The 26678-nt window shown below is 45.8% G+C and overlaps 2 protein-coding genes across 2 annotated transcripts in view; one reads left to right on the top strand and one right to left on the bottom strand.

Moving 5' to 3' along the window:
- The window catches only part of slc25a26 (solute carrier family 25 member 26), a 59289-nt gene extending 55353 nt beyond the window's left edge, over window positions 1-3936 (top strand). The window contains exon 10 of the mRNA XM_029431043.1: window positions 445-3936. Coding sequence (XP_029286903.1) covers window positions 445-541 — 97 coding nt within the window. The 3' untranslated portion in view covers window positions 542-3936. The remainder of the gene's footprint in view (window positions 1-444) is intronic.
- The window catches only part of lrig1 (leucine-rich repeats and immunoglobulin-like domains 1), a 34220-nt gene continuing 9977 nt past the window's right edge, over window positions 2436-26678 (bottom strand). Inside the window, 17 exon segments of the mRNA XM_029431044.1 lie at window positions 2436-4956; window positions 5459-5746; window positions 5975-6109; window positions 6592-7026; window positions 8403-8684; window positions 9505-9858; window positions 10256-10419; window positions 10609-10680; window positions 11155-11226; window positions 12955-13035; window positions 15196-15339; window positions 17066-17209; window positions 17632-17775; window positions 18797-18940; window positions 19182-19319; window positions 25373-25447; window positions 26408-26430. Of these exon segments, the coding sequence (XP_029286904.1) occupies window positions 4850-4956; window positions 5459-5746; window positions 5975-6109; window positions 6592-7026; window positions 8403-8684; window positions 9505-9858; window positions 10256-10419; window positions 10609-10680; window positions 11155-11226; window positions 12955-13035; window positions 15196-15339; window positions 17066-17209; window positions 17632-17775; window positions 18797-18940; window positions 19182-19319; window positions 25373-25447; window positions 26408-26430 (2802 nt within the window). The 3' untranslated portion in view covers window positions 2436-4849.

Raw genomic sequence — 26678 nt, 5'->3', positions numbered from 1 at the left:
CGGCCTAGTAAGGACCAGTCAAACGTGTCATAAATGAAGCTATAGGACAAAAGAGGCAATGCTGTCTTTTTTGAGTAAAACGCAGTTATTCTGAAATCTCAAAAAAACATTTTAAAGCTTTTGTGTCTTTAAAAAGGTGCTTGCAGTATTGTGTGCAGTGTGCAGTATAGTGATAGATTTGAGTGTTTGGTTTAAACTTGCACACTTCATAAATGGCGATTTATATTTGTGATATGATTTGTGAACGTGAGTCTCACACCACTGTGTTGTCCTTGGTTGCAGTATGGGAAGACCCTTTTACAAAATTGTGATGATCAGAAGTAATTCAGCAACATTTTAATATCTCTTAGACACTGACTTGCTTGAATTTGTATTAATAATGTTGATTTCAGAATTTACAACATGTTACAACTTTGACATCTTTGACATCTTCTTCGTCTGCAGTCTGTTTGCGGGCGGCATTCCGAGGATAACCTTCATCAGTGTGGGCGGTTTCATCTTCCTGGGAGCCTACGACAAGGTTCGAAGCTCTTTGCAGTAGCAGCTCGTCCTCTGGCCGTCTTGAGCTCCGACCTGGTGGAGGAAATGCAGGGGAAGCATCTCAGGAAGTGGCATCCTCATCCCCTGGAGGCCCCCTTCGCCTCCATGCTTCTGGGCCCCCCGAGAAGCAAGGACACCTGGTGCTCGGGGAGAGAGTCGTCCACGGGCCTGATCGCTGCATTCCTGCTCATCAGTGCTCTTGAGTTTAACAGTCTGAGCTCACACTCCTGTAAACGTGTGTGAGAGAGAGAGAGAGAGAGAGAGAGAGAGAGAGAGAGAGAGAGAGAGAGAGAGAGAGAGAGAGAGAGAGAGAGAGAGAGAGAGAGAGAGAGAGAGAGAGAGAGAGAGAAGAGAGAGAGAGAGAGAGAGAGAGAGAGAGAGAGAGAGAGAGCGACACCCTGTCACACAAGGCTAACAATGAACAATCTTTACTGTTATGTTACTGTCTGGGAATCAATGAGTTATGGTATTAAAAACTGTCTCTTTTTATGCTTTGAGGTGAGGTTTGTTGATTCGGTCCCCTGTAGGCCGCCCTGTAAACCTTCCAATATTCGGTTTCATGGTCATTTTAGTGTTTAATCCATATTTTTCTCTCTGCTAAGCCAGGCCACCTGTGTTAAAGACCCACGGGGGGAAAAGACAGACAAAGTAATATCTCAGCATTGTTACAGTCCCACTGGAGCACAGCTGAGCTCATCCACCTGCATGAGCTTTAATTTTATACTTAAGATGCCTACAACAATGAGCACTTTGTCAAATTAACAAGGCTTTAGTTTTATTACGAGCCTCAGGTGTCCTGCGCACGTTTTTCACAGATATTTATATCATGTGTTTATTGTGACATATTTTTATTAGGTATTGATTTGACATTGGAGCTCTTGTCAAAAGGGTCTGGAGGACTTAAACCTGTGAAAGTGCATGCTTATCCCGTAAGTTTGGCAATAAAAAAACACGTTAAACAATAGAGCAATTGTGTTACATAAGTATATATGGTTTTGAGAGAACATACATTCACTCCTCCATTCAAACGATGCTACATACTTATACAAGTGTCTATTTGCTTTCTTTCTGAGAGATAAGAAGATTGATACCACTCGCGTGTCTGTACGTTAAGTATGTAGCTAAAGCTAGCATCCTGTTAGCTTAACGTAAAGACTTAAAGCAGGGGGGAAAGAGCTAGCCTGGCTCTGTCCAATAGTAACACATTCTACCTGTCAGCACCTCTAAAGCGCACCAATGTTAGACACATTTTATATCCAAGATCATTTATGTCAAGACTAGCAAATCACTCAACGCCTGATTGAAGAAAATATTATTTAAACATACACAGGAACATTTAGTCACAGTTGGTGTTTTCAGGGAATCAGCTCGGTGTTGTCCTTTCAGTCACTAAAGAGGTAAAACTGAACTTAAATCCTGTCGGGAGACTGATGGACTCCCAGGTGGAAGCGGTTGTCATGCTGCTCGTCACTGGGCTGTTGGACAACAATGGTCAGCGTGTGATTGGTGGAGGCCAGGGCCGGAAGCATGTCAATCATCCGGTGACAAACATCCATCTGGAATGCACATTCTAGCCATCCACTGACCCTCAGTCAGACCAGACTCCATAGCAAATATTTTAAACAGCCTGCAGAAGGTAAAAATATGCCTGCTGTCTTTGGAGCTTTAGAGAGCCCGGACACATTCCTGGTTGGAAGATTAGCTTTGTGTGTTTGTGAACCAGACACAAGCTTCTTCACTGCTTTGAAGATGATGGTCTCTGGATTTCATGTCTTGGTGTATGATGGATTCGCCATAACCACTGTGACATGTGAGCAGCGCTAAATGCTAACACAGCTGTTAGTGATTATATTGTCACTCCTTTCTGTTGCATTCAAGAAAGAAAACACATGCAATCATAATAGCAAAATGTGATTTTATTAGACACTTCAATGCCATGTTAGACACTTCACTGTTTCTGCTTCGACATTGGTACAACGGTTTTTCGGACAGTTTTCAATAAATTACTCAACATGAACTGCACCTCTCTCCCTCTTGTCCCTTTCACCTGCTACACCGGGATTGGCTTTCCAAACAGGGATCTCAGATTGGTCTCGCTGGTAAAACAAAATCACCTGTGATGGGTGCTATCAGGTGTAACCAGAGGAGTGTGTCCTCCAGTTTACCTTGATAAGGCCACTGGTAACGGAACACAGTTCAGAGAAGGGAACACTGCATACATTAGACAATGCAACTACTTTTGAGTGAATTCAGACCCAGTGTATGCAGGGATTGTTGACACACCTGACTGCATTAATCCTCCAAAGTTTGGTTCGAGCACATTTCAGAAGCTTCCCGACCCTTCACAGCATGAACTTTTAGATGCCTCAAACATTATTCACTGTAGCGATGATGAAGAAAGTTATAGTTACACTGTGGGGATGTGACACAGGCAGAATACTGGCCGTTTGCCTGTGAATGCACAACGGTGGATGTTGAGGCACATTACAGCAGTAACACAATAAAACATTCTCCCTGATTCTCCAGCTTTCTAAAGCCCCTTTCACACATGCCCTGCAACCCTGAAGTTATCTAGACATTACCCAGTAGAGCCGTTTGTGAGAATGCAAATGCCCGAATCATTGGGACGGACTTTACCCTGCCAGCTCCCTAGTACTGTCTGTGTAATGTCCGACTAACTGGAGAGACGAAGAGATCCGGGAACTTCTCGGGCCGCCGGCAAAATCATAGAACGACAAGAGACTCGGTTGTTTATGTCCTGATTACTAACCAGCTACACGACTGCGGTGTAATCTGGGTCATGGCGTGCCTCTTGCACACTACACCCAAGCGCCACCCTTTGCCTAATTAAGAGATGAAAGTATTTCCAGTATGCGAGAACGCACCGGACAGACAACCTCCTGCGGTGTGCTGCATGTGTGAAAGGGAAACTCCGGATAATGTGCGGAGTTCATATGAGAAGCGGCTTTAAAGTCACAGCAATGAGAATTGTATAACTAAGCATTCAGACAATTAAATGTCACATAGCTTTAGATTTTCCTCATGAATGTGATCAAGAACACATGGCAGGTGTCCCGTGTCCGTACGGAGAGATCATTACTGGCTTTTCACAGCTTATGAAACAGCTGTTAGCCTAAATTTGACCACATTTGGTTGTGAACTTGTGCCAAAAGTCACTTTCTTGGACAAATAAAGAAACTAATCAGAGTCAGATAAGAATATTTTCCACCTCAGAGCAGCTTCGCAGTAACTTGTAGTATTGTGAAACAGGTGGAAGAGCATGGTACATCATGTACCGTCGACTTCACCGTGTCAAAATCAGTGGAATGTCTCCTCACAAAGAAGAGGTTCCTGCATTCTTATTGGCAGATATCATGTTCACAATCTGCTTGCTTATGACGTGAATACAAAAAGTGCTTGAACTGACCGCCCACAAATATCCCAGCTTGAACCATCTGAAGTACCAAAATAATTTACATCAAAGCTCTTCCTTCATACAATAACAATGCATGTGAACTGTGTTTCTTTAAGGCCATGGTTGGCAGCAAAAAACATTCAAGTGCAATCAAGTGTTTGTTTTGTTTGCTATAAAGAGTGTACCACCATCTCTCACAAAGAAGTCTCTTGATATATGCTATTACAAGAAGAGTTGTCTTTGATCATGCATTAAGGCACCGCAGCTGAATGTTGGTCAAAGCTGAAAAAGGCTGTTTTTTTTAATAAAAATAAAAATACCATCACTCCTTTCTTTGTCATGCACATAAATTCAAATACTCTTTTGTAAAAGTTATATAATATATAATATAAGAAAACTCTTATGTACAGTCAAATGTCCAAATGTCCAAATGTATATTTCTCTTTTTCCCCTGCACATACATACACTGTACAAGATTCCCTACATTTACATGCTTCAAATGCAAGTCACATCTTTTGGAGCTAGAATTTTTAATTGGTCACCTCCCAGAGGAAGGTTTTTAAACTATGTACAGCTGATAACGCTCAGATGGGACGCCACCCACACAAGCTCCGCCTTCAAACTCCGGATGCCCCCGTGCCTTTCCTCCTCCTGGTGCTCCCTATCAGTCCAGATCCAGGAGGCTCAGGATCCATCGCCCTCGATATGAGGTAGCAGTTTATTTCCCAGTGCAATAAAAAAGTTAAAAGTCCACTCGGCTACTGCGAGTCCGCTTTTTGGGCTGAATGGAGCACCTGCTAGTCGCTGGCTCTCCTTAGGGGGGCGCTCTCATTCTGAGAGTCTCTGAGGGTGTGTCCGTTAGACAGCAGAGTCTGCCTGAGCTCAGGCTCACAGTCACTGTCGACACGGCCGTGGCTCGTCACGCCGGCCAGTTTCACCGGCTTGTGGAAGGAGTCCTCCTGTGATGGGGAGCACGCCGGCGTCTGTTCCCGCTCTGCTCACTGATGGGAGGAAAGAGAAACAGGCAAAGTCAGTGAAGAGGCATGTATGTATCGTAGACAAATATGCATTCAGCTTTAGGAGAGAGAGGCGGTGGAATGTAAGCATAGGGCTGCGTTGACATGTGGAGGTGAGAATTGGTATTTGGAGGCCATTTCTCCTCACTACAGAGGCTGAATCCCAAAACAGGCCCGGACGTGCAACTGCAGGCGTTTGGCAGCAGCGAGGACTCAGTGCTTCTTTTCAGTGTTTTCAGAGAGATACCCTGAGGGGCTCCGGGCGTGCAGATATGATATTCTGTCAAATTCTGGTAGGCGCCAATCCAACAATCACGTTCATAAAGGAATTTGCCTTGACAAGGTTTCCAAAATTCCTAATAGTTTCTCAAGGCATCAACTGAAAAGTGTTTTTATCTAAAGCGGTTAGCATGTATTAGCAGCTGTAGTGCAGCTCCTGAACTCTCCTTCAAGTCCATTTAAACTCTCTGCACTCTTTTCACCTTACCTTTTCTATCATGCTGGTTCAGCTGTAACGTGTTGTGGTTTTTTGGAAACGTGGATCCTTGAATGTCCTTCCGGATCCCGTTGGGTGTCCCGTTGCAAAGCGGGGTTGAGTGCGGCCCTGTGTCGTGCAGCTCCTCTGGATGACAGTGAGAGTGTAGTGGGGGAACAGAGTATTGCTGGTACTCTAAGCCTCCTGCGTGGCCAAAGCCGTGTGTCAGGTAGTCTGAGTCTTTGGAGTAGCTGCTGCCGTTCTCCATGCAATCTGTACACACGACTGCGCCGTCGAAACCTGCAGGCAGGGGAGAGGGAAAATAAATGATTTGGAGGCAGAAAATATGACAACTGTATGTCAACACTGTGGTTAGGGTGTCTGCTGTAATTATTTCGGATGCCGAGCAGGCCTTCAGAGACGCCAGCGCTCCTTTCATCGTTATGCAACACATCAACTTTTGCTCATAGGAAGTGCAGCTGGGGGAGCACAAACATTTAGGCGAGCAGAGGCTGAGCTGTCGGGTACCTGTGGTGTCCACGATGTGTCCATTGGGCTGAGGTCCACCGCCGGCCTCCACGCGGATACACACATCCTGCCGCTCGGACAGCGTGCCCTGGGAGGAGAGGTAACTGGGTACGTCTGGAGGAACGATCGTCTCATCTGGGAGAAAAGAAACACGACATTAAGACCAGCGCTGTGGACTGTGGATAATGTACAGTAGTGGAGGAAGTATTCTTCCTTTACTTAAGTTAAAGTACTAATATCACACAGAAAATACTAAAAGTATTAGTTCTGCATTGAAAAGTAAAGTTATGTCAGTACTTTACTATTATATGTAATGTTTCTGGATGAATATTACCGTGGCCCTGTTCTCAGCTTTGTGACGATGCATGTTACAGCTGATCTAAGAGGCTTTTTAAATCTAGCTTAAGAAATGTGAGGATTCTCTCCACATAAAGGAACACGTCCATCCTTCAGTTCATCACAAACGTTAAGTTGTACTTAAGTGAAGTACTAAATGTACTCCACCAAATTACATTATTATTATTATTATTAGAAGTGAAAGAAGATTAATCGCTTTTTTAGATAGAATCCTAGAATCATTTATTTTTAACCCATGACAATAGGACGGAATAGTTCACCTGTGTTGGTGACACTGCACTCCTCGCTCTTCTTCCTGGTCTGGTAGATGATGCACACCCACACCAGCGACGTCACCACAATGCTCGTCACCACGGCGATGACTATGATCCCAATAGTGACCGTGCTCGGCCCCGACGGTGGCATGCAGGGGCCGCGGCGGCGAGTCACCACCAGCTGGCTATGAGCGCGCTCCGTGCCCAGGGTGTTGGACATGATGCAGGTGTAGCGGCCGGCGTCCTCCAGCGCGGCGGCGCCGATGACCAGCAGCCGGTTCCCCGGGGTGAAATGGTGTCTGTCGGAGGGGCGCAGCGGCTGGTCGTTGCGCAGCCAGGTGATGCGGGGCGGCGGGCTGCCCAGGGCCTTGCACTGCAGGGCCACCGTGTCCCCGACCACCACGCTGCGGTCTTCCAGGTCCTGGGCCAGGTGGGGCGTTTCTGTGGAGAGGAGGGATACGTTTCTCATCAGAAGTCTGAGGTCAGTGATTTCTGATAGTCTATGACATCAAAGTTTTAGGTTTCTGCTTTAGCGCTGCTTGTTCACAGTATTGATTACAGACCAGCTGTGAGGACGAGCACAAAGTGAGATCAGAGTTTGATATCCGACCACTGGAAGCTCATCACATGACAGTCTCATCGAACAATCCTATTTATACACCTGAGGTCTAATCTCAAATCACTTCACTTGATCATACATTTTACTTACAGCACACAAACAACATTTCTCTCTTCTCCCGAACAATGTTTTCAGTGTTTCAGCGGCAACTTCACGTTCTGCTGAATGGAGCACATTGACCCGAGTGTGTCCCTCCTCTCAGACTGAGCACTTCCCCTCACAGTGGGACACACACGGATTAAGAGATCTCACTTAACCCACTTCACTCGCCCCTCTCTATTCTATCAATACTTTCTCCCTCTCCATCACTCCCCCCCCCTACTACCCCTCCTTCTTTTCTCTAAATCCCACTCACCTACCTCCCCCCCCCACACACAATAACTTCACCATTCCAGTTCTTCTTTAGCTCCCATTTTTCTCAACCTTTTCCAGACAGGGGCCCCTCGGATGCAGCAACCCCCCCCCCCCCCCTCATCCCTCCTTCTCCTCCGCTTTTCAAACCCAAACATCACAGATTCAGTGCAGAGGCATGGTCGCCTGCTTCAATATTTGACATTGTTGGGTGGATCAGCACTGAGCAACAGGTCTCCCGATATGCAAATGTGTTACTAAAATGACCGTTTTAAGGATAGAAACTGTTGCTTCTGAGCTCTTTAGGGGCATGTAACTATATTGTGTGTTAGCAAAAAAGCTTCCTGCTCTTTTCTTTTCTTCAACAAGGGACTGCTTTGCTCAGTTCAAAGACAAAGCACAAAGATGATCTATGTGCTGAGCTGGTTATAGGAGAGCAGGTCCGTTTTGTTTGATTTAACAGTGTAAAACAGCCAATAAACTGGGAGCACTGAGGCCTGCAGTGAAGCAGCCATGACTGTCCCTCCCACCGAGAGAAGAGGGGGGTTGGGAATGCCTAACAAACACCCCTCTGTGAGTCCCCCCTGCTTTCCCACCATCCCCCCTTTGACCCACAACTGTGACCTTTGGCCATTGACCTGCAGCAAGGCCACAGCTGCCGAGAATAGAAAAATATAAAGCCTCTCATTCTGCGGCCTCGGACCGATTCCTAACTCAACGGCGAGCTCTTTACGTGCTCATTTTTGAATATGTGAGGAAATTATCAACACCGGTTACACTGAACAGAAATGTGATGATATTAGCTGAACTAGATGATGAGGAAGAAATATATATATATGGTTCTTACCCAGCACGGTCAGGGTTGCGTTGGCCGAGACAGTGCCGGCCGTGTTTTTGGCGGTGCAGCTGTACACGCCCATGTCCTCCGGCTTGACGTCCATGATGAAGAACACGTCATCGTCGGGCATGACGTGCATTCGGCGCTCCCGGGCGGCGGGGAAATCTGTGCCACCGTCCTTCTGCCAGGCGATCTGCGGCACCGGGTGGCCCTCGGCGGCGCACTCCAGCCTCGCCGTGTGGCCCGTCCTGATGGTGCTGTCCCTGGGAGTCTTCATGAAAGATGGGAGAACTGTGGGCATAAGAGACATTTACATTAGTTTAGTCTGTGCATCAACATCTTTAACCTTTACATCAACTGTCCCATTGTTTAAGCAATTCTTAGTGATGCACTTTCACACCTGCAAGCTGATCCTGCTGGAGCAGTTTTGCATTAAGAACCTTGACAGCTGTTGTTCGGGATTACAGAGCATTACACTCTCTTCACACTTCTACCCACGCTTTCACAGCTGGTGCTGGCATCTGAACCAGGGAACGTCCGGGACAAAGCCCACAACTGTAACCTCTATACGTTAACTGTTACATTCATGTCTACGTCAAGGAAATGGGCAAAATAAATATATTCTGCACCCACAAAGTAAAGGAATAGCTAGAGGTCTGATGCAAAATTGGGCAGGGAACTAAACTCAAGATAAATACTTTCCGCTTGCACAAAAGCAGAGTGACCGAGCGCAGAAGAGATGGCCCCTGTTAACCGCTGACATGCAGATAAATCAATTTGTTCCAAATACCATCCTGGGAGAGATGGAGGCCGAGCGAGAGAGAGAAGAACTCAGCCTGGACACTAATCTCAATCGTTCCGCTGTCAAACTCAGATAAGTGTAACATAAACGGGCGTTTTATTTGGTGCAAATTATGTAATCACACACATATCAACAGAGATAATGGAGAGCTTTTTTCTGTCCATCTCGTCTTAGCATGCGCTGGACTTTTAATATTCATCTATGTTTCACACTGCATTGACCAAACTCTCCAGTTCAATGGTGAATTAGTCCTTCACTGAGCTTCTGGTAGACTGTCAGACGAAAATTAGTATTTTTGAAACCACCTACCGTTGACAATGAGGCGGGCCTTGTTGGAGTAGGTGGAGCCGAAGTGGTTGGTGATGATGCACTGGTAACGGCCCTCGTGGGCGAAGGTGACATGCCGCAGGTGCAGGATGGTGGTGTACTCCATCACGCCCCCAGTTGCGCCCGGCAAGTCAGATGTTGCGCCTTGGTGGTGAGCGCGCACGTGGGCATAGTTCTCCGTCTCTGCGTGACGAAGCAGCTCCTGGTCCTTACGCCACGCAAAAGTCATGGGGGAGGAGCTGCTGCTCGCCGCCGTACAGGTGAGACGCACGTCGCTGCCAAGGACAGTCACTGAAGTCTCTGGCTGCACGGTGATTTGGGGCTTTGGAAGGTCGTCTGTCGGTGGAGAGATGGAATGGCATAAGTTTAAGGAAGGAAGAAAGTGAGAAAAGGCAAAAGACAGGATGTGAAAAGGAGCCCGGAGTGAGTTACAGTTACTGAAGGGACGAGATGACAGTGAGCTAAAAGCATAAATCACAGTCCAATGTCAAACATCACAAATGTCTCCCAGCAGTAAGTGCTTAAATGGATGTGAAAGAGGCTAATAAAACCCACATAAGGAGCCGTTAGTAAGTCTGGGTTCAAATGCAAAAACACCACACAAACAAATATGTGCAACTATGTAATTAACAGAACAGCGCCAAGCTGTCAGTGTGGCCCATCTGTGCCTTGAACGCCTCTTTCACAACACACCCGCCCACATAAACACAGAGTAGGCACACGCATAACTCACCACACACAAAGCTGGTGGAGGGAGCCTGGAAGATGCTGGTGCCTTTAAGGCTCTCCGGGTGGGCACAGGTGGCATTGACACCGGCCTGCAGACCGCGTGTCACCAACCAGTCGGGAAGCCAGTGGAGCTGGCAGTCACACAGGAAGCTGTCGCTCTGAATTATACTGCAGAGGAGAAGAGTGAGTACATGTGTTATACATCACATCTATTGCACCTGTAACTGAATGCGTGTTTGTGATGGCGTGTGCAGATGCCAAAAGCACTGAGAGACTGAGTGTCGATGTTTCAAGTTTCTGCATGTGTGGAGTAGTGCACATCAAGTATGTGTGTATGTGTGCATCGACAGAACTTACAGGGTTTTGAGGTTCTTCATTTTGCTGAAGGAGTCAGGCTGGATTGAACGAATAGTATTCTCTCCCAAGCTCCTGTTGGGACATTACACATCGTCTCATCAACTGTATTCACATTACGGCCACACACACGCTCTCACTAGCAAGGAAATATCACTGCCTGTATATCTGAGGATACATGCAGGCTTTTCCGTCCCTCCCTGCCCTCGTTTTACAAAACGCCTGTGAAAGAGCTTATAGGAATTCCATTTCTTCTGCGGAGCTCGCCATATGCTCAATAACTTTATTCCTGCGCAGAGGCAGGAAAAAAAGGCCAAAGTTGAGATTGTGCTAGGCTAACGAGAGCGAAGCAGCTGGGCGCTGTCTTCTACTTTTACAAAGACGCTATTAAATTGCTAGCAGCCTGCTCTCTGCCAGCTACTTTTGGCAATCCCCGCACCCACTCCCCCCCCCACCACCACCACCACCACCCCTGCACTGCACCCTCTCTTCCTTACTCTTTCTCTGGCTTTCGGGAGGAGGGGCAGCCAAGCATTGTGGGATACTCACAGGTGTTCCAGGGTCTCCAAGCCAGAGAAGGCTTTCTTGGCCACCGACTTGATCTTGTTTCCAAACAGAGTCCTGCCATTTCCAGACATGAAGGGTGTCGATAGATGAAGAGAGAGGGGAAGAAGGGGGTGAGAAGAGAGAGAGAAGGGGGGAGGGAGAGAAGCACAATTAGCAAGGCTGAATCTGATAAGAGCGAGGGGGGATTGAGGTATTGGAAATCCGAACTGTGTGGAGATTAGCCAAGAGGAAGGGTGAGGGAGATTGGAGTATGGGGAGGGAAGGGGGGGTCACCTGGGCTCTGCGCTGCTCTTCAAAGACCACTTTTATCTTTATTAGAATTCAATAGCAATGACTGAGTGCGTGTGTGTTTATATGTGTGTGTTTATATGTGTGTGTGTGTGTGTATGTGTGTGTGTGTGTGTGTGTGTGTGTGTGTGTGTAAGAACATACGTGCAACCATGTCAGTGGACCCTGGAAGAAGTGCGCTTGCTGTTCCCTCTGATTTGGGGTCCTAATCTCTTTATTCCACCCTCTTCCCGCTGCCACCTCCCCTCCCTCGCTCCTCTCCTGTTGTAGCCTTTACTTCACAGGAAGAGGAGACACGGCTGGCTGCTTCACAATGAAGACCCCGGTGTTTGAACTCATCCACATGTACACACAAACCAACGGCTGTCTTGTCATGGGGGCGATAAGAGAGCTACTGTTTTTCAAAACAAATTTCAAAAGATCTACTTTTCCTTGGCTTATATCTGTAACTTCCTTCTCATGTGGAGACATTCATAAGCTGCTTTAAGGAAACTCAGTGTGTGTGGTGGACACTTTGATGTCTCAGTCCTTCTTTCTCTTTTCTGCATCTCTTTTTCCCATGGCTCGCTTTGCCAGCGTCGGGATGCAGCGGGCCGCTTCTGCCAACGGCGTGGACAAAAGGGGGCAGGGTCAGAGGGCGGGGCGTGTGAGGCGTTTGATGTTGATGACTGAATGCAGCCCTCAATTTTACCCTCTCTCAGTTCCTAACAACAGGGACTGGGAAAGAGGGGACAAGAGGAGCGGAGGCATGGAGGAGAAATAGAAAATAAGCCTATTGGGGAGCGAACCCCTGCCAGCTCGGAAGAAAAGCCCCTTTCTCCCTCTCTTTCTCCTTCAGCTGCGCTCACACTGGGAACCATCTTGGCTGGACATCATCTTTTCATCCTGCAGGTTGATGATTGCCGCTCAATGCCTCCTCGGCCGCTGTAATTTCTCAACTTGCCAACTCTCGACATTGAACTTTTTTACTAGCTGCCTGCCCTGACGAAAACAGTGATGACTAATTGTGAAAATATTTTGAAAAATGATTCACTATCTTCTTGAACCATTAGCCGTAAAAATAACCCAGTTTGGCCGTAAAGCTACAGTGAAACAATGAAATCATGAAATGAAAGCCAGATTGAACCGACCTAAGCTTCCACAGGAAGACAGGAGTAAATAATTGCCTTTGAGGTTTTATGAACACGCCTTGAAAAAAAAAGGAAGAAGGGCCCTATAAGTCAATCGTCAGTACGAACACTTCCCTACAAAGTGAAGTGTGGGGACCTGAGACCTGAGCCTTAAATTGAACTAAACTTAGCTGGTAATGAATGAGAGAATCAGGATTTGGAGGTGAAACTTTTGGATGCACGAAAAAAACGATAAGCTCACTTTTGTTTTTGAAAAACAGCAGAGAGAAGCCCAGAATCAATAACAAGGAAGGACTGAGGGATGGAATAGGGTTGATAGAGAAGGAGAGAAGGAGGGAATTAAAAGAAAGAACGAGACACTCACAGCTTGTTGAGGCTGTCCAATCCAGAGAAGGCCCCGTTGGTGTCCTCTATTGTGCCTGAGATGTCATTATGGTCCAGCTCCCTGTGGAGAAAGAGAGAAAAGAGGGGGATAAGAAATATGGAAGGAGGTGAACAGGGACAGGGTCTGCCAGAGCTGAAGCGTTTCATAGCCCTGGCAGAGGCTGGCCTGGGAGTCACGGGTTACCCCCTTTCGCCCACACTCCCTCCCTCCCTCCCCACATCATCCTCCCTCTCTGCACCTGGCCTTAAGAGCCCCTCTGCCGCTCTGCTCTGCCAACCAAGTGCATTCTTTCCTTAGAGGGGTGGAGAAGGAGTGTGCATGTGAGAATGTGCGTTGGTGTGTCGAGGCAGAAATCAGCACAGGGAAACGCATGTATAATTCATGACGGCATGGAGAGATTGGCGGGGACACAATGCCTTTGCGAGTCGCAAAACAGGTCTGTTCGTCCGATGGCGACAGGTATGGCACAGCCAAAACTGAAGCCAAGAGTATTAATAAGGTCAGGAGTTGTGGCTGTCAAAGACTAAATGGATTCAATGAAAAGAAATAATAGAAAAAAGGGCTTTGGGGGTTTCCAAACACTTGTTGAATGCACTTCATTTCCCCTCACGAGGTCTAAAGAGCTAGCTCTGTAGGTGAGGTCATCGCTGCAGAGGAACCACCCCTCTGCATGATAATCGAAAAGAAAAACAACAGTCGGAGGACTTCTCTGAACCATTAAAAGACTTCCTTTCAAACTCGAGAAAGGCCTTTAAGGTTGATGGTCAGCCACACCCTCCAACAGCTCCACAATAGCACCCTCCACTCCCACTCCTCCTCCTCCTCCTCCCCCCTTTGCTTTCCAAGCATCCCTTATCCCCCTCTGGTTCTATTCAGTCCCCATTGGCCACTGTCTTAGTTGGGACTGGACAGGGGCTGCCAATTTCCTACTCATTCTGGCTGGCTGGATGTGAATGGCCGTTGCCTTGTTAAAGCAAGGCCAGTGGTGGGGGCTGTAGAGCGGGGAGACCCGGGGCACGGAGAAGGGGGGCACGGAGAAGGGGGGCACGGAGAAGGGGGGCCCTCCGATGAGCCAACGACCCCCGTGGCCGAATTAGAGGGCAGGCTGGCTTGTTTGGAGCTTTCACACCCCGATGCAGGCTCCAGCCCCATGCCAGCACGACCAGCAGCGCAGGCCCAATTAAAGCTCCCCCGGCTCCTTTTCAGGACCCGGCCTATGCCTGTCCTCCCCTCCACTGATTAGATTAGGCCTGCCTCAAAGACACAGAGCGCAGCAGTGATACGAGAGGAGAGATCATGCAAATATCTAGACCTAGATAGTGTGTATTAGGGGATAACATGAGGAGATGACAGAACACACTTAGGATAACAGAGGGAGAAAAAAGTGGGCATTAAGTGCGTGTTAAAAGGGTGAAGCAAAAAGAAACAAAGTGAGCAATTAAAGACAAGAAAGGAAAACATGAGAAAGGGGCTGATATATGGCAAGCTCAGCTCCCTATCTGTCCCACCCTTTAGTTCCCTCTGTAGCTAGTTATCTAGCACCCAATGCGCCAGCAGAGAGAGGCCTTATGTGCCTTGGCTTGTCACCCCGCTGTGAGAGAGAGCTTGTCTAGCGAGCTCTGGCACAACTCTCCTCTCTGGCTCTCTCACTGGGAAGAGGCACAGCCAAGAGGACCTTGGTAAGGAGCCAAGACCCCCAAGTCTTTCCCCTGGATTTATCCCCTGACTTTTCTCCCTATTCATTCCCTTCCTTCCTTTCATCGGGCCTGTTTGGGCTTTTTGTGCAAAAAGGTGGATCAGCGGGAAAAGAAAACCTCTGTCTTTATTCATGGCTTCTAAACGCGGGGGAAGGATCTCGAGTGAGGCGAGCCACACAGATCTAAGTTTTTTGGGAACACAAAAAAAAACAAAACCAGACAATAAGGAACAAAGTGGGGAAAATACATGAGAAGAATAAGGAGTTACCACAGAAACATCGAGAAAAGTGATGTATGAACGAATGACTTGAAGTAAAAAGAAAATGCTAATTAGATCAAACCTGTCTTGAAAAGTAAACTCCTGCTTTCTGAAGTCAAATGAAGGGAATAGCCTAAGCATCAAATATCACAGAGGCAAAGCCAATATTACGGCCCATCCCAAATGGTGCATCCTAGCCTTATCGTCAATAGAGGAAAAACTATAATGAGTGGGTTGGGGGGGGGGGGGGGGGGGTGTACTTACAAGGTGCGTACAGCCTTGAGGCCTCTGAAGGCTCCCTCAGTGATGTGGCTGATGGAGTTGTGGCCCAGACGGAGTGAGTGGAGATCCCCCAGCACAGCCAGACTGCCTTCATCCAGACGAGTCAAGTTGTTGTACGACAGATTCCTGGAGAGAGAATCAGAGTGCGAGACAGACAGAAATGAGGGCAGAGGCAGACAGAGAAAGAGAGGAAAAAAAGAGGGGAGAGAAAAGTGTTCTGTGTGAGGTCTGGAAGGAGAAGACAGGTTGGCAGAACGCTGAGGCAGCTCGCAACATCATTATACTTGAATTTCATGGCTGATTCTATGTCTATTTGCCAGTCTGTGATGTGTTTTTCCATTGTGCCTTTTTCCTCACCACAAGATGTTCACAGAATGGGCTTAGCAGACCTTTAGAGCTCAACCGAGGTCTTAAGCGAGAAATTCTCAGTTGGAACTTTACATGTTTACAACCTCCATTTATAAGCCTGCTTGTGAGTGTGGTAAACCCCAGGGGAATACACTGCAGTACTGCAGCCCTCAAAATGCTACTTATTTTCATATCTAGCCATCAAGGCTCAGGCTGGAGGAAATCCAAATTTGATGAAAACAGTGGATTTCCAAGCAGTTAATCTAGTTTTAGGAATTTGGAAAGAAAGAATTCTCAGCTAGAAACAAGATGACACCTGACTTGAGGAATATTTTTGATATATGATGATTTACGTGAGAAACCAGTGAAAATGAAGACTCAAAACTTCCTTTAAGAATGTTGTTCCATAGGATGCATGATATACCTTTTGATACATCCTGATTATAAATGACAATGAAACCCATAACGTTATCTTTCAAACAGTAGTCAAAGGCGGTATTGTGCATTTTCATTGCCCTCGCTGTGGCCCTCGCTGCCCGTCTCTGTGGCCGGGCCTCAGGTTTGCTTGACCAGTCATGTGTGCAGAGATTCTCCCCGATGACCAGCTCAGCCAGCATTGGGAATGCAATAACAGGCTCTTCATAAAGACGAGTCACTCTCTTTTATCGGTCGTGGGGGTTATCATAACTCTAGATAATAAAAAATCATATAACCGCTGACTGGTGCAGCGCCGGGAGGAGGATTCAGGGGATGGCGCTGGGAGCAATCTGTCATTCACAGACTCGCACACAGGAAACAGCATTGAGATACACAAAGCAAACTAACATCTACCTCTTTATCCCATCTGACTGTTACATATAAACAAACATAGGCGCCACGGATACCCCAGGCCACCTCGCAGTTAGCAACGCATCAGCTGAGCAAAGCACTTTACAGCAGCGATACGACAGTCGTGTCAGCGGAACAGGAAAGACTCTCAGATAATAACTCCTCGTGCGGTAGACAAAGGCCGTGAAGGTGATCCTTCACTGTAATTACCACAACACAAGCGGTAGAGGATTACCCGCTGGTTTGCCAAACCCCCGCGCTTCAGAACAGAGTACAAAAACTCTTGTGGAAGGGCTTGAGTGCTGTTGAGCCCGGCTCTAATTATAGGATAAACAGGCTTATTCTGAGAACAGCGTAGTGTATTGAGTGTTAAAGCACAATAGCATTTAACCCTGAGGAAGGTAGATGGGTGATAAGGTTGTGGGTGGGGAGTGTTGATTTCTCAGGCTATAGGACGGCGGGTTTAAATCCCCAGACAGGCAGAAAAGATTTTAAAGCAAAAATCAAGTTTTAAAAATACAACTTTAAATTGAACTACGTTGAACTCTTGATCTCTGTTGACACCACCTCTCTTGTGCTTCAGTCATCATTCCAGGTTTACAAACTTTCGCCACTGTCTACTGAACGTTTTCGTAGGAGTTTGAATGCTCAGGCTAACTTTTACACTCGTACTCACAGTTCTCTCAGCTTCTGGCAGAACTTCCATCCATCAGGGTTGATGTGGGCTATAGAGTTGTTACTGAGGAATAACTGCAGTAGGGAGGTCAGGCCGTACAGGGAGCCACTGTTCACCTCCGTCAGGCTGTTGTAGTCCAGGTGACTGAAAGAGACAAAAATGAGCAAAATAAGTATGATCAGGAAGTAGGAGTTTGAGGCAGGGTGTCAGGAGTTTGGTGGCAATTGCACCCTGAAATTTGCACAGGCATTTTTTTTAAATTGCAATCCAATTTGTGACTATTACTGTGCTATTTTGCATGTAATTGAAGCAGTTTGTAAAAATTGCAGGTTAACAGGTGTGATGGTTTGCGATGGTAGATATTGGTAGACGAGTATCACAGTTTAGTAAGTCACTATCAGGTGGTGACTGTGCTGCACCTAAACTCCATAAATCCGATGGTTAGTTTAGAGTAATAGGTTAGATATTACATGTTTTAGGATTCTGATGTGGGGTGTTTTGTGCAAAAGAACAGAACTGGCAAATGAGTAAAGTATTATTGATACGGTTTCCGTTTTTTTACATACAGGACTTTCATCTTGGCCAGGTCCCAGAAGGCCCCGTCAGTCAGTTTGCTGATGCTGTTTCTATGCAGCTTGAGCACCTCCAGACTGGACAGACCCTGGAAGGTCAGACCCTCCACCTGACGAATACGGTTCCTGTTCAGCTCACTGCAGGGACGACACACAAACAAAACATTTGTAGCAAACTGATCATGGGAGAAAAACTTAATCGCACTTTGTAAAAATATTTCCCACGTTTGAAAGTTTCCCGCATTTCCCCCCCTTTTTGACAGAAATGATTTGCCCTCATTCAACATTAGAATCAATCACACTGAAGTCAAAACTAAAGAATCCTGTAGCCTGCATGCTTGAATTGGAGCATTTTGTACCTAACAAACCCCCAGCTTAACAGACATTCCTCAGTGGTGTCCTTTCCGGCGGTGGCATGAAGCCAGCGCTGTATGTCTACAGGCTTTAGCTTACAAACAAGAGTCAAATTATGACCATGTGAAATTACAGTGATACGATAAGATGTTAAACACCAGTGTTGTTTGTATTTTGCATACGAGGCCTGAGACGTCTCTGCAGTGATTTTGTACGTTTGGTACGAGTGTGTGTGAAGGCTGTACAAGCCCTCATGTTGGCAAAGATAAACATCCTCCCAAGTTTGTACAGTGCCACTGGGGTCACTGTCCAACAAAAAAGGCACCTGGGGAAACTATTGGAGCCACAGAGGGGGGAAGACTCCCATTACTGGAGTCCCTTCACTCTACAGAATGGACGTGTTGAGCTACAAATTGGTCGACCTCACCTTTACGCTGGAGGGAGGTTTGACGAAGATAATGGAGCACGGTGTGGGGAATGAACTAACCACTTTAGGGATATGGAAGACGAGCAATAAATCACAGATAATATGGTCTAACTATGCTCCTGTGTTTGCCTAGTTAGACCTTATCCACCCCTAGAGGTATAGCTCACACTAGTAGCGCTCCAAATACACAGAGCTCGATCAACCGACACAACAAACTCCTCCTCTAAACTCCTAATTCTTTTCAATTATGTCTCCAAAACTCTACCACTGGGATCAACTTCTGGCTAAAAGATATTTTGTTTTTGCTGGTTGATCCAAACACAACGCTGTCAGCACATTAACTGTGTTGTTAAAGTGATGAAATCCAGTGGTACTTACAGCTGGGTGAGCCTAGGAAGCTGGAAGGCTTTCACAGGGATCTGGCTGATGCGGTTTCGGCTCAGTCTCAAGACCTGTAGACTCGTGCCCAGATGGTCCAGAGCTCCGTGCTCCAACACGTTGATCTTGTTGTTGCTCAGGTACCTGGATACAGAAACAGCACATTGTGGCAAACCTCAAAAGCACGTTTCTGAATGGCTAACTTGAGTACTTTTACATACTTCTTGTATGCTGAGTACGATACAAATGTTAGAGATATTGATTGCAGTAAAAACCTTATTTGCCCACGGCGACCAATGAAGTGTTAACTTATTTTATTTAAGTGCCTATATATTTCTAAAGAGGAGTGTTATGTGCCAAAGTAATACTCTGAGATTGTACTTACAGGTCTCTGATTTGAAGTCCTGCAGGAAAGCAGTGGCCTCGCAGCTCAGTGATGTCATTATTGCTCAGGTCCAGGGTTTCCACAGAAGCCAGCTCTCTGGTCCGCCTGCCGTCTATACTGCGGATCTTATTATGATGTCTAGAAATTAAAAAACACACATAAAAAGGCATTAGGTTGGGCTGAAAAAATGCTACTCACAGACATGTCCATAAAAACATCTCAAAATATATTACCCTGCTTATCTTCAGTGTCCTTTACCCCATCACCAGGGAAGACACTCCAAATCCCTCTCAGGCACAAAGAGAGAAGAGTACACAAACCAAAGTGGTCTTCATCCACCACAAAATGTGTACTTTAAGAGCTTCCCAACAGAGGCTTGCCTTGTTTAAACAATTCCAAGGACACCTGTGCCTCTACACAGAGCTTAGATAGATGGGGCCTCGGTGATCAACCGGAGCCACTCAAAGGGGGATTTAGAGTACTTTAGTGTGTGATGGAATGGGGAGATAGCTTCTCAAGAAGTTCTGGCCAAATGGCAAAGGAGGTGGAACTATTGACTAGATAACAATAAAGCAAAACTCAAACCATCTTGAAAAGCTACAACTAAACAATTATCACTTCTTTTCACAGGAAAATCAGAACATCTGGCCAGTTGTACCAAGAGTAACCCAAACACAGCGAACATGTGTAGCAAACATACACACAGACCAATGTATACAGTAGATATAGAATATGCAAAGCACCAGGTCTATGTAGGTATGCGTGTGTGTGTCTGTATGTGTAAGCATGTAAGGAGTCTGATGGCCAGTGTTATCCGAGCATACATGAAAGCCTTTGCCGAGTGCCACATTTGACACATGCCTGGGTGCTAACTAGGGATGGGAATTTCATTTGGTATCACTTTCATTTACCCGACTGGTCTAAAAACAAAAAAGGAAAAAAAGGCTAACGAGTGAGAGAGTAGCTCCTTTCACACAGCCTGTTCAAGGCGGGAATGTTGCACCATGATTCCGCCTCTTATAAAAAGGTACGAAACACAGAATGGGGGGATAGAGTTGCTCCACTGTTGTTAGGTTGGCAGTGGAGGGACTTACAGACACACTACATCAATTTACTTTCACAGGAGACTTCCTTCTTAATTAAAGTTTACGATTGTTTTTCTCAGAATGAGCCAGAGAGACAGAGACAGAGAGACAGAGAGACAGAGAGAGAGCGACAGACAGAGACAGACAGAGAGACAGAGAGACAGAGAGAGAGCGACAGACAGAGACAGAGAGAGAGCGACAGACAGAGACAGACAGAGAGAGCGATAGACAGAGACAGACAGACAGACAGACAGACAGACAGACAGAGAGACAGACAGACAGACAGAGACAAGAGACAGACAGAGAGAGAGACAGAGACAGAGAGACAGAGAGAGAGCGACAGACAGACAGACAGACAGAGAGAGAGACAGAGAGACAGAGAGAGAGCGACAGACAGAGACAGACAGAGAGAGAGCGACAGACAGAGAGAGAGACAGAGACAGAGAGACAGAGAGAGAGCGACAGACAGACAGACAGACAGAGAGAGAGACAGAGAGACAGAGAGAGAGCGACAGACAGAGACAGACAGACAGACAGAGAGAGAGACAGACAGACAGAGACAAGAGACAGACAGAGAGAGAGACAGAGAGACAGACAGACAGACAGACAGACAGAGAGAGAGAGACAGACAGAGAGACACAGAGAGAGAGACAGACAGACAGACAGACAGACAGACAGCGAGAGAGAGAGAGAGACAGACTGAGGGAGAGAGAAGAGAGCAAGGAGAGTGAGCAGGTGTTCCACCAGTCAAACTCGTCAAAACAAGGTCAGTCCCTCCTTCCTGCTTCCTTACTAGCCTACAACACACAGATATTTATTGGTGTCTGAGAGGAGGAGGGTCACACCACAGTGGCCCACCTGAATAAACAGTGGCAGAAATGGTTAAGAATGAGCCACACACACACACACACACACACACACACACACACACACACACACACACACACACACACACACACACACACACACACACACACACACACACACACACAGTGAGCATGAGCAAAGAGGGGAGGGATAGAATGGGGAGGAGTAAGGGGGAGGGGGGTGAAGGGGTGAGGTGGGGTCAACAGCTGGTGACCTTTGATGGGAAAAACAGATCAGTCTCAAACTAGTGGGAGAGGTTGACCTCCCTCACTCGTTCTCTCGCCCCGTTCTCCTTCCACCACTCAAACCAAATTCCCTCTCCTCTCTCCCTCCCACAGTCAGAACCCAGCTGCGTGTGAAACACAGATAAAGCCCCGGCGCTCAACGCGTTTGAAGTCCATGCATACAATAGTAGCGTTTATAAAAACTGATTATCATACGGCCAGTGACATTTCTGATAAAGAGGAGCTGGGCTCACTCTTGTTCCCTTTGATGTCCAGGGGCCTTATTCGCCTTGATTCCACTTAATTCCAAATCTCATTACCCTGCCCCATTGACCATCTGATTATCATGAGCATGGCTCTTTTTGACACTCCTTTTGATGTATGGAAAGAGCAACAGCGGTTTACACTAGCAAGCCCATTCCACAGTTTCCAGTGTCATCTCTGGGGGCGATTGTTTGGCTCGTCCCTTACGTTTGAAGCTGGCGGTCGGGACAAAAGGAGAATTATTTCAAAATCAGATCATCCAGCGAGCTGTATGATTTCTATCCCGAGCCGTTTTAAAAGGACCTCTTTGATGTTGGATGAGCACAATGAGAAAGTTTGTGCTGCTCTGCTGTCACTTTGACACGGTTTATAAAACTTTGTGTTGCTTCTTTTTTTTTTTTTGCCATCCTGCTGTTGCATTCTGGGAGTCTGCGGGATGGCAGTCGGCTAACCAAGTGCATTGTGGGACTGTGAGAGCATGGCAAATGGTTAGTTCATCAGGAGCTCCTACGTAATCAGCAAATTCTGTTTTGATTCAAAGAATGTCCTTGATAAGATGCATCTGCTGTGATTGGTTGATCGACATCTGACAAAGTGATTTTGAGTTTAAAACGGCAGCACTACAAACATAAAGTCAGGCTTATCTGTGAATTCCACGAGAGGCAGCGATCAAAAAGAACTGCCAGACATGTCGTTGAAAGGAAGGGGATGAAAGCAACAGGAAGCAGAACAAAAAGGCAAAAGAAAAGTCACCTCTCAACCAAGATAGAGAATAAGAAGAAATCAGATAGAGAAAAGGGAAGCAGGAAAAAAAACTCCAGCCTACTCATCTATTCCTTTTTTTATTTTAATACTACTGTATTTCTTAATAATTTTGTATACCCACTCCCACAGAAGTAAGTCATCAACTTCTTTGAACAAGATTCTGAATCAGATCGCTTCAAATAGCCCCGTGCTGATGAGTAACATTCTGATGATTGTCTTGGCAAAAGTTAATCATTAGCAATCAAGAAATATTAAATATGACTAAAACAGGTTTGTTTAAATCACATTTCCAATGAAACCATCTTTAAATGTAAAATGTCTTTAGAATAACAACTCTTTACTCAGTTGCCTGTTTTTATGTTTCTGCTGACAAACCATTAAATAAAGACCGTGTGTAACTACTGGCATGCTGCTTTATTCAGTCTCGTGCATACCAAAGTAGGATAATTGCAGCAATAAAAAAACAAAAATGTACGATTAAAATGTTTATACTTTCCCTAGTACCGCCCAACACCGCAGGAATTCAAACTTAATTGAACATTTAGAATAACAGAAATCCTGTAAACTTGCCTTTTTACGTTAGCTAGTTAATGTGTGTGATCCGGCTCAAATCATTCACTCAGACGGAGCAAACCTCGGCAACAACTAGCAAACTCATACACTCAAAGAGGCAGAAGCAACCACATATAATGGGCTCTCAGCCTTTTTGAGAGTTTACTGTTGGATGAGGGGCTGAAGACAGATTCTTAGACCATTTTAAACCACTGTCTCACACAAACTTGTAGTCAGACGACATTCCAGACAAACTTAACCAATGGCACAGGAACACTGCCCTGCAGTCTGCACTGCTGCCTCTGCCAGGGCACATACACAGAAACTCTCACTGCAGGGTGCTTGCTGGTTGGCGAGGTAAAACGCAGTTCATTGCATTTGCTTTTGGGAATAACCTGCAGCATGAGCTCGCCTGTAGTTTCCCTTTTTCTCCCTTGCTTTACCTCTCTGTACTCTCCTACTGCCTCCTCCACGACTTCTCCTCAACCATTCCTCTTTCGACATGTTGGTGATGTCACCCTGATCTGACACTATTCACATCCCCCGTCCCTTCCTCCCTCCCTATTTTCTCATCCTTCCTCCCCTTCTCACCGTCACCCATTTTACTGTAAGCCACGTGACTGACAGCTGCAAGTGCTTCAGCGGGCCTTCACTTCAGCTGTGTGGCTTTGTAAAGATCCGACCCTCCCTCCAGCCTCCACTCCCGTCGGGCCTGCAGGCCTTCCCCTAGCAACAGGCTTCATGTCAGGCCAAAAAAAGACACCCCAATCATTTAGAGGGGCTGCGGCTCGCTCGGCACAGTTTGTGTAAGTAAAGGTGAACTTGCTCCAATCTGAACAGGACTGTGTGCTAACCCCTACATATCCAGACTGATAAGAAACAGAATGACACACTAACTCAGCTCATAACGGAAACGGACAGATGTCGAAGTTGCTCACCTTTACCAAATGTCCACAGCCTACAGGAATTTGACCACATTAGAGCATCGTGATCAATTTGGAGAAGCGGCAGATGACACACAGGGATAAGCGAAGGTGTAACTCACCACTGAAAATGATATGACCATGACCAATATTACAGGAACCAGCAGCTGCGTACTTTACCCCCAGGCAGTCGGCCAGCATGCTAGCAAGGTGTGAAGAGATACACAAACTGAAGCTAGTCGTTAGCCCTAGACTAGTTTGGGGGGGGGTTAACTTTCTTGTTTCAGGATGAGTGAGATGTAAGAATGTTCCCTGGTCACACAAGGGGAAAAACTACAGCATGCTGGAAAACAACAGTACACCCAACAGATGAACGCTGTCACGATTGTGTGTATCAGGAACCAAAAGCATTGGTATTTATCTTGTTATAAGAATTGTAATAAGCTTTTATATCAGATTAAGCCTTTTGATTGTTATCTTAGGCCTATGTTTGTGTAACCTTAGAAAGCCATTCATTGCGCTGTGTTTGTTTTGGGTGCCTCAAATTACTTTAGACATTCGTGTGCATCACAAGGCTTAAATTAAAGTGTTGTACGAATAAGGAAGTCTGGTGTTGACCATTTAAAGCAGGTGGGTGTGGATCAGGAGGTAGAGTGGGTCGAATCCCTGGCTCCTCCAGTCCGCATGTGTCCTTGGAACCCTAAATTGCTCCTGGTGCATGAATGTGTGTGTGAATGGGTAAATGTTAGCAAGTAGAGTAAAAGCGGTAAATAAATACAAGTCCATTTAAGTAGCAGTATCTCTGTTATTATCAGTTTATTTTCTGAGATGTATCTTTTAACTTAAAAAGTATTATGAACTTCCCCTGTATTACCATAATCATAATATTTAACATGATATATTTCTGGACATTTCCCTGAGAGGTTTCCATTACTAACAACCAAACTGCAAATGTAATAAAGTCATCAAGCAAAGTCTTTCTCTGCACGAGTTTCCATTAACAGTGTAAAAATGAGATTGTTGATGGACTACCGAGCTCACGTTCGTGACATCCACAAGCGCTCACACACCCTACCTAAATAGGGCAGTAAATCTCCAGTGAGATGCCAGTGCAGGCAGTCCTCACAGGCACAGTTTCACAACCTGGAGCAACCGAGTTGGAACTTTATATGAGCTGACGCTCCAAGCAGCCAACACCGCTCACTGGAGACAAGACCACATGGCCAGCTAATAAGACTAAGGTCCGATACTAAGGTCACATACTAATCAATCTATACTACTCAAGACAGAGCTCAATATTTACGCCAACAGTATCTAGTTTATTATAATAGAGTGAATAACTTGAGTGAGTAACGCAGTATTACTTCTGAGATGCAAAGGCACATGCATCCTCCACAGACGTCAAGAGACTATTTCAGGAGCATTTCAGCGAGGCCACTGACCTCAGAATACAGTAACCGAGAGCCAGATAATTCTGGTACAGTGTTAAGCAGTAAATGGGCGGTACTCACAGGTAGAGAGATACAATCTTGGAAGCAGCGTGTCCTAAATCTGGTATGGAGCTCAGCTCATTGTGGTCCAGCCGCCTGAAAATGACAAAGTACAACAAAACGTTACCCTGAAGAAAAACAAAGACATACACAAGAAAGATATGCTGTTATGAGGTTAGAGGACTTCACAGAGACATTATTTTTTCCAAATAGTACACTTCCAAACTGAAAAAATTAGGAGCACAGGAAATAATAAAAACTGTTAACAGTGTTTATAAAAAATTATAACGTCAAACTGAAGCTACACCCTGTTTACGATCTACACAAGATATATATATAATATATACACACACATATACATATATACATAATATATATATATATATATATATATGTAGATACATATATATGTATATATATATATATATATATTATATCTATACATAATATATATATATAATATATATAATACCACCACACTATATATATACACACACCTCAGACAAGATGATCTTGGGAGGGCGCTGTCATCTGGAAGAGCAATCTAGATTTTAATCAACCTGCCTTTGGCACAAAACAGGTCAAGAGATTTTACCAGTGATCCTTGCATTTACAAGCATATAAAGATGTATCCACGGACACCATGTCCAAAGACTTTTTTTCTTTTTAGGATTTTAAGGTGGAGGAAATTGGCTATGCACATATTTAATGAAACTTAACAGAAAGAACAGGGCAAAACAGAACAAAGGGATGACAAAAAAAAAAGGCAAGTCACGTTTGAGAGCCAAACCTGCCGTACTGGTGCTAAAGGCCACGGCAACAAACAAAACGTGTCCTTTGTGTGAGTGTGCAAGCATGCATGTGCCTCTTTCTCAGGCACTGATGGTGTTTACACAACCAAACCTTTTCCTTCCATCTCATTCCCAGCCAGATTTATTTTCTTGCTTATCAGATTAGATAAGTTTCACAGCATTTTAACACCTACTGTATGAAGCGATGGTGATAACACTGGTTTCCCTCCCTCTCCCCTTTGGAAGGAGAGGTTGGGGGGAAGACTCCTGTGCCAAGTGTGGTTAATGCTTTCCAGAAAGTGATCTTACAATCATGGCTTTTCTGGAAGAAGCCTTGAAGTCATTAGAGTTTGGACTTTGAGAAACGTAGACACCATCACCAGTAGAAACAAACACAGAGAAGGAGAACCTTGAAAATAACTAGGTGCGGCGGACAAACCGGCGATGGCACAAGCTCCATAGGTTTACGTCATGTATTCATCCAGCCGGAAAAGGATGTATAGAGATGGGAACAGTCGCTGTGATTAACTACGGCA

The sequence above is a fragment of the Cottoperca gobio genome, chromosome 5 (genome assembly GCF_900634415.1).
Source record: "Cottoperca gobio chromosome 5, fCotGob3.1, whole genome shotgun sequence".
Taxonomy (NCBI): Eukaryota; Metazoa; Chordata; class Actinopteri; order Perciformes; family Bovichtidae; genus Cottoperca; species Cottoperca gobio.
This window is presented reverse-complemented; position numbering and strand designations above follow the sequence as displayed.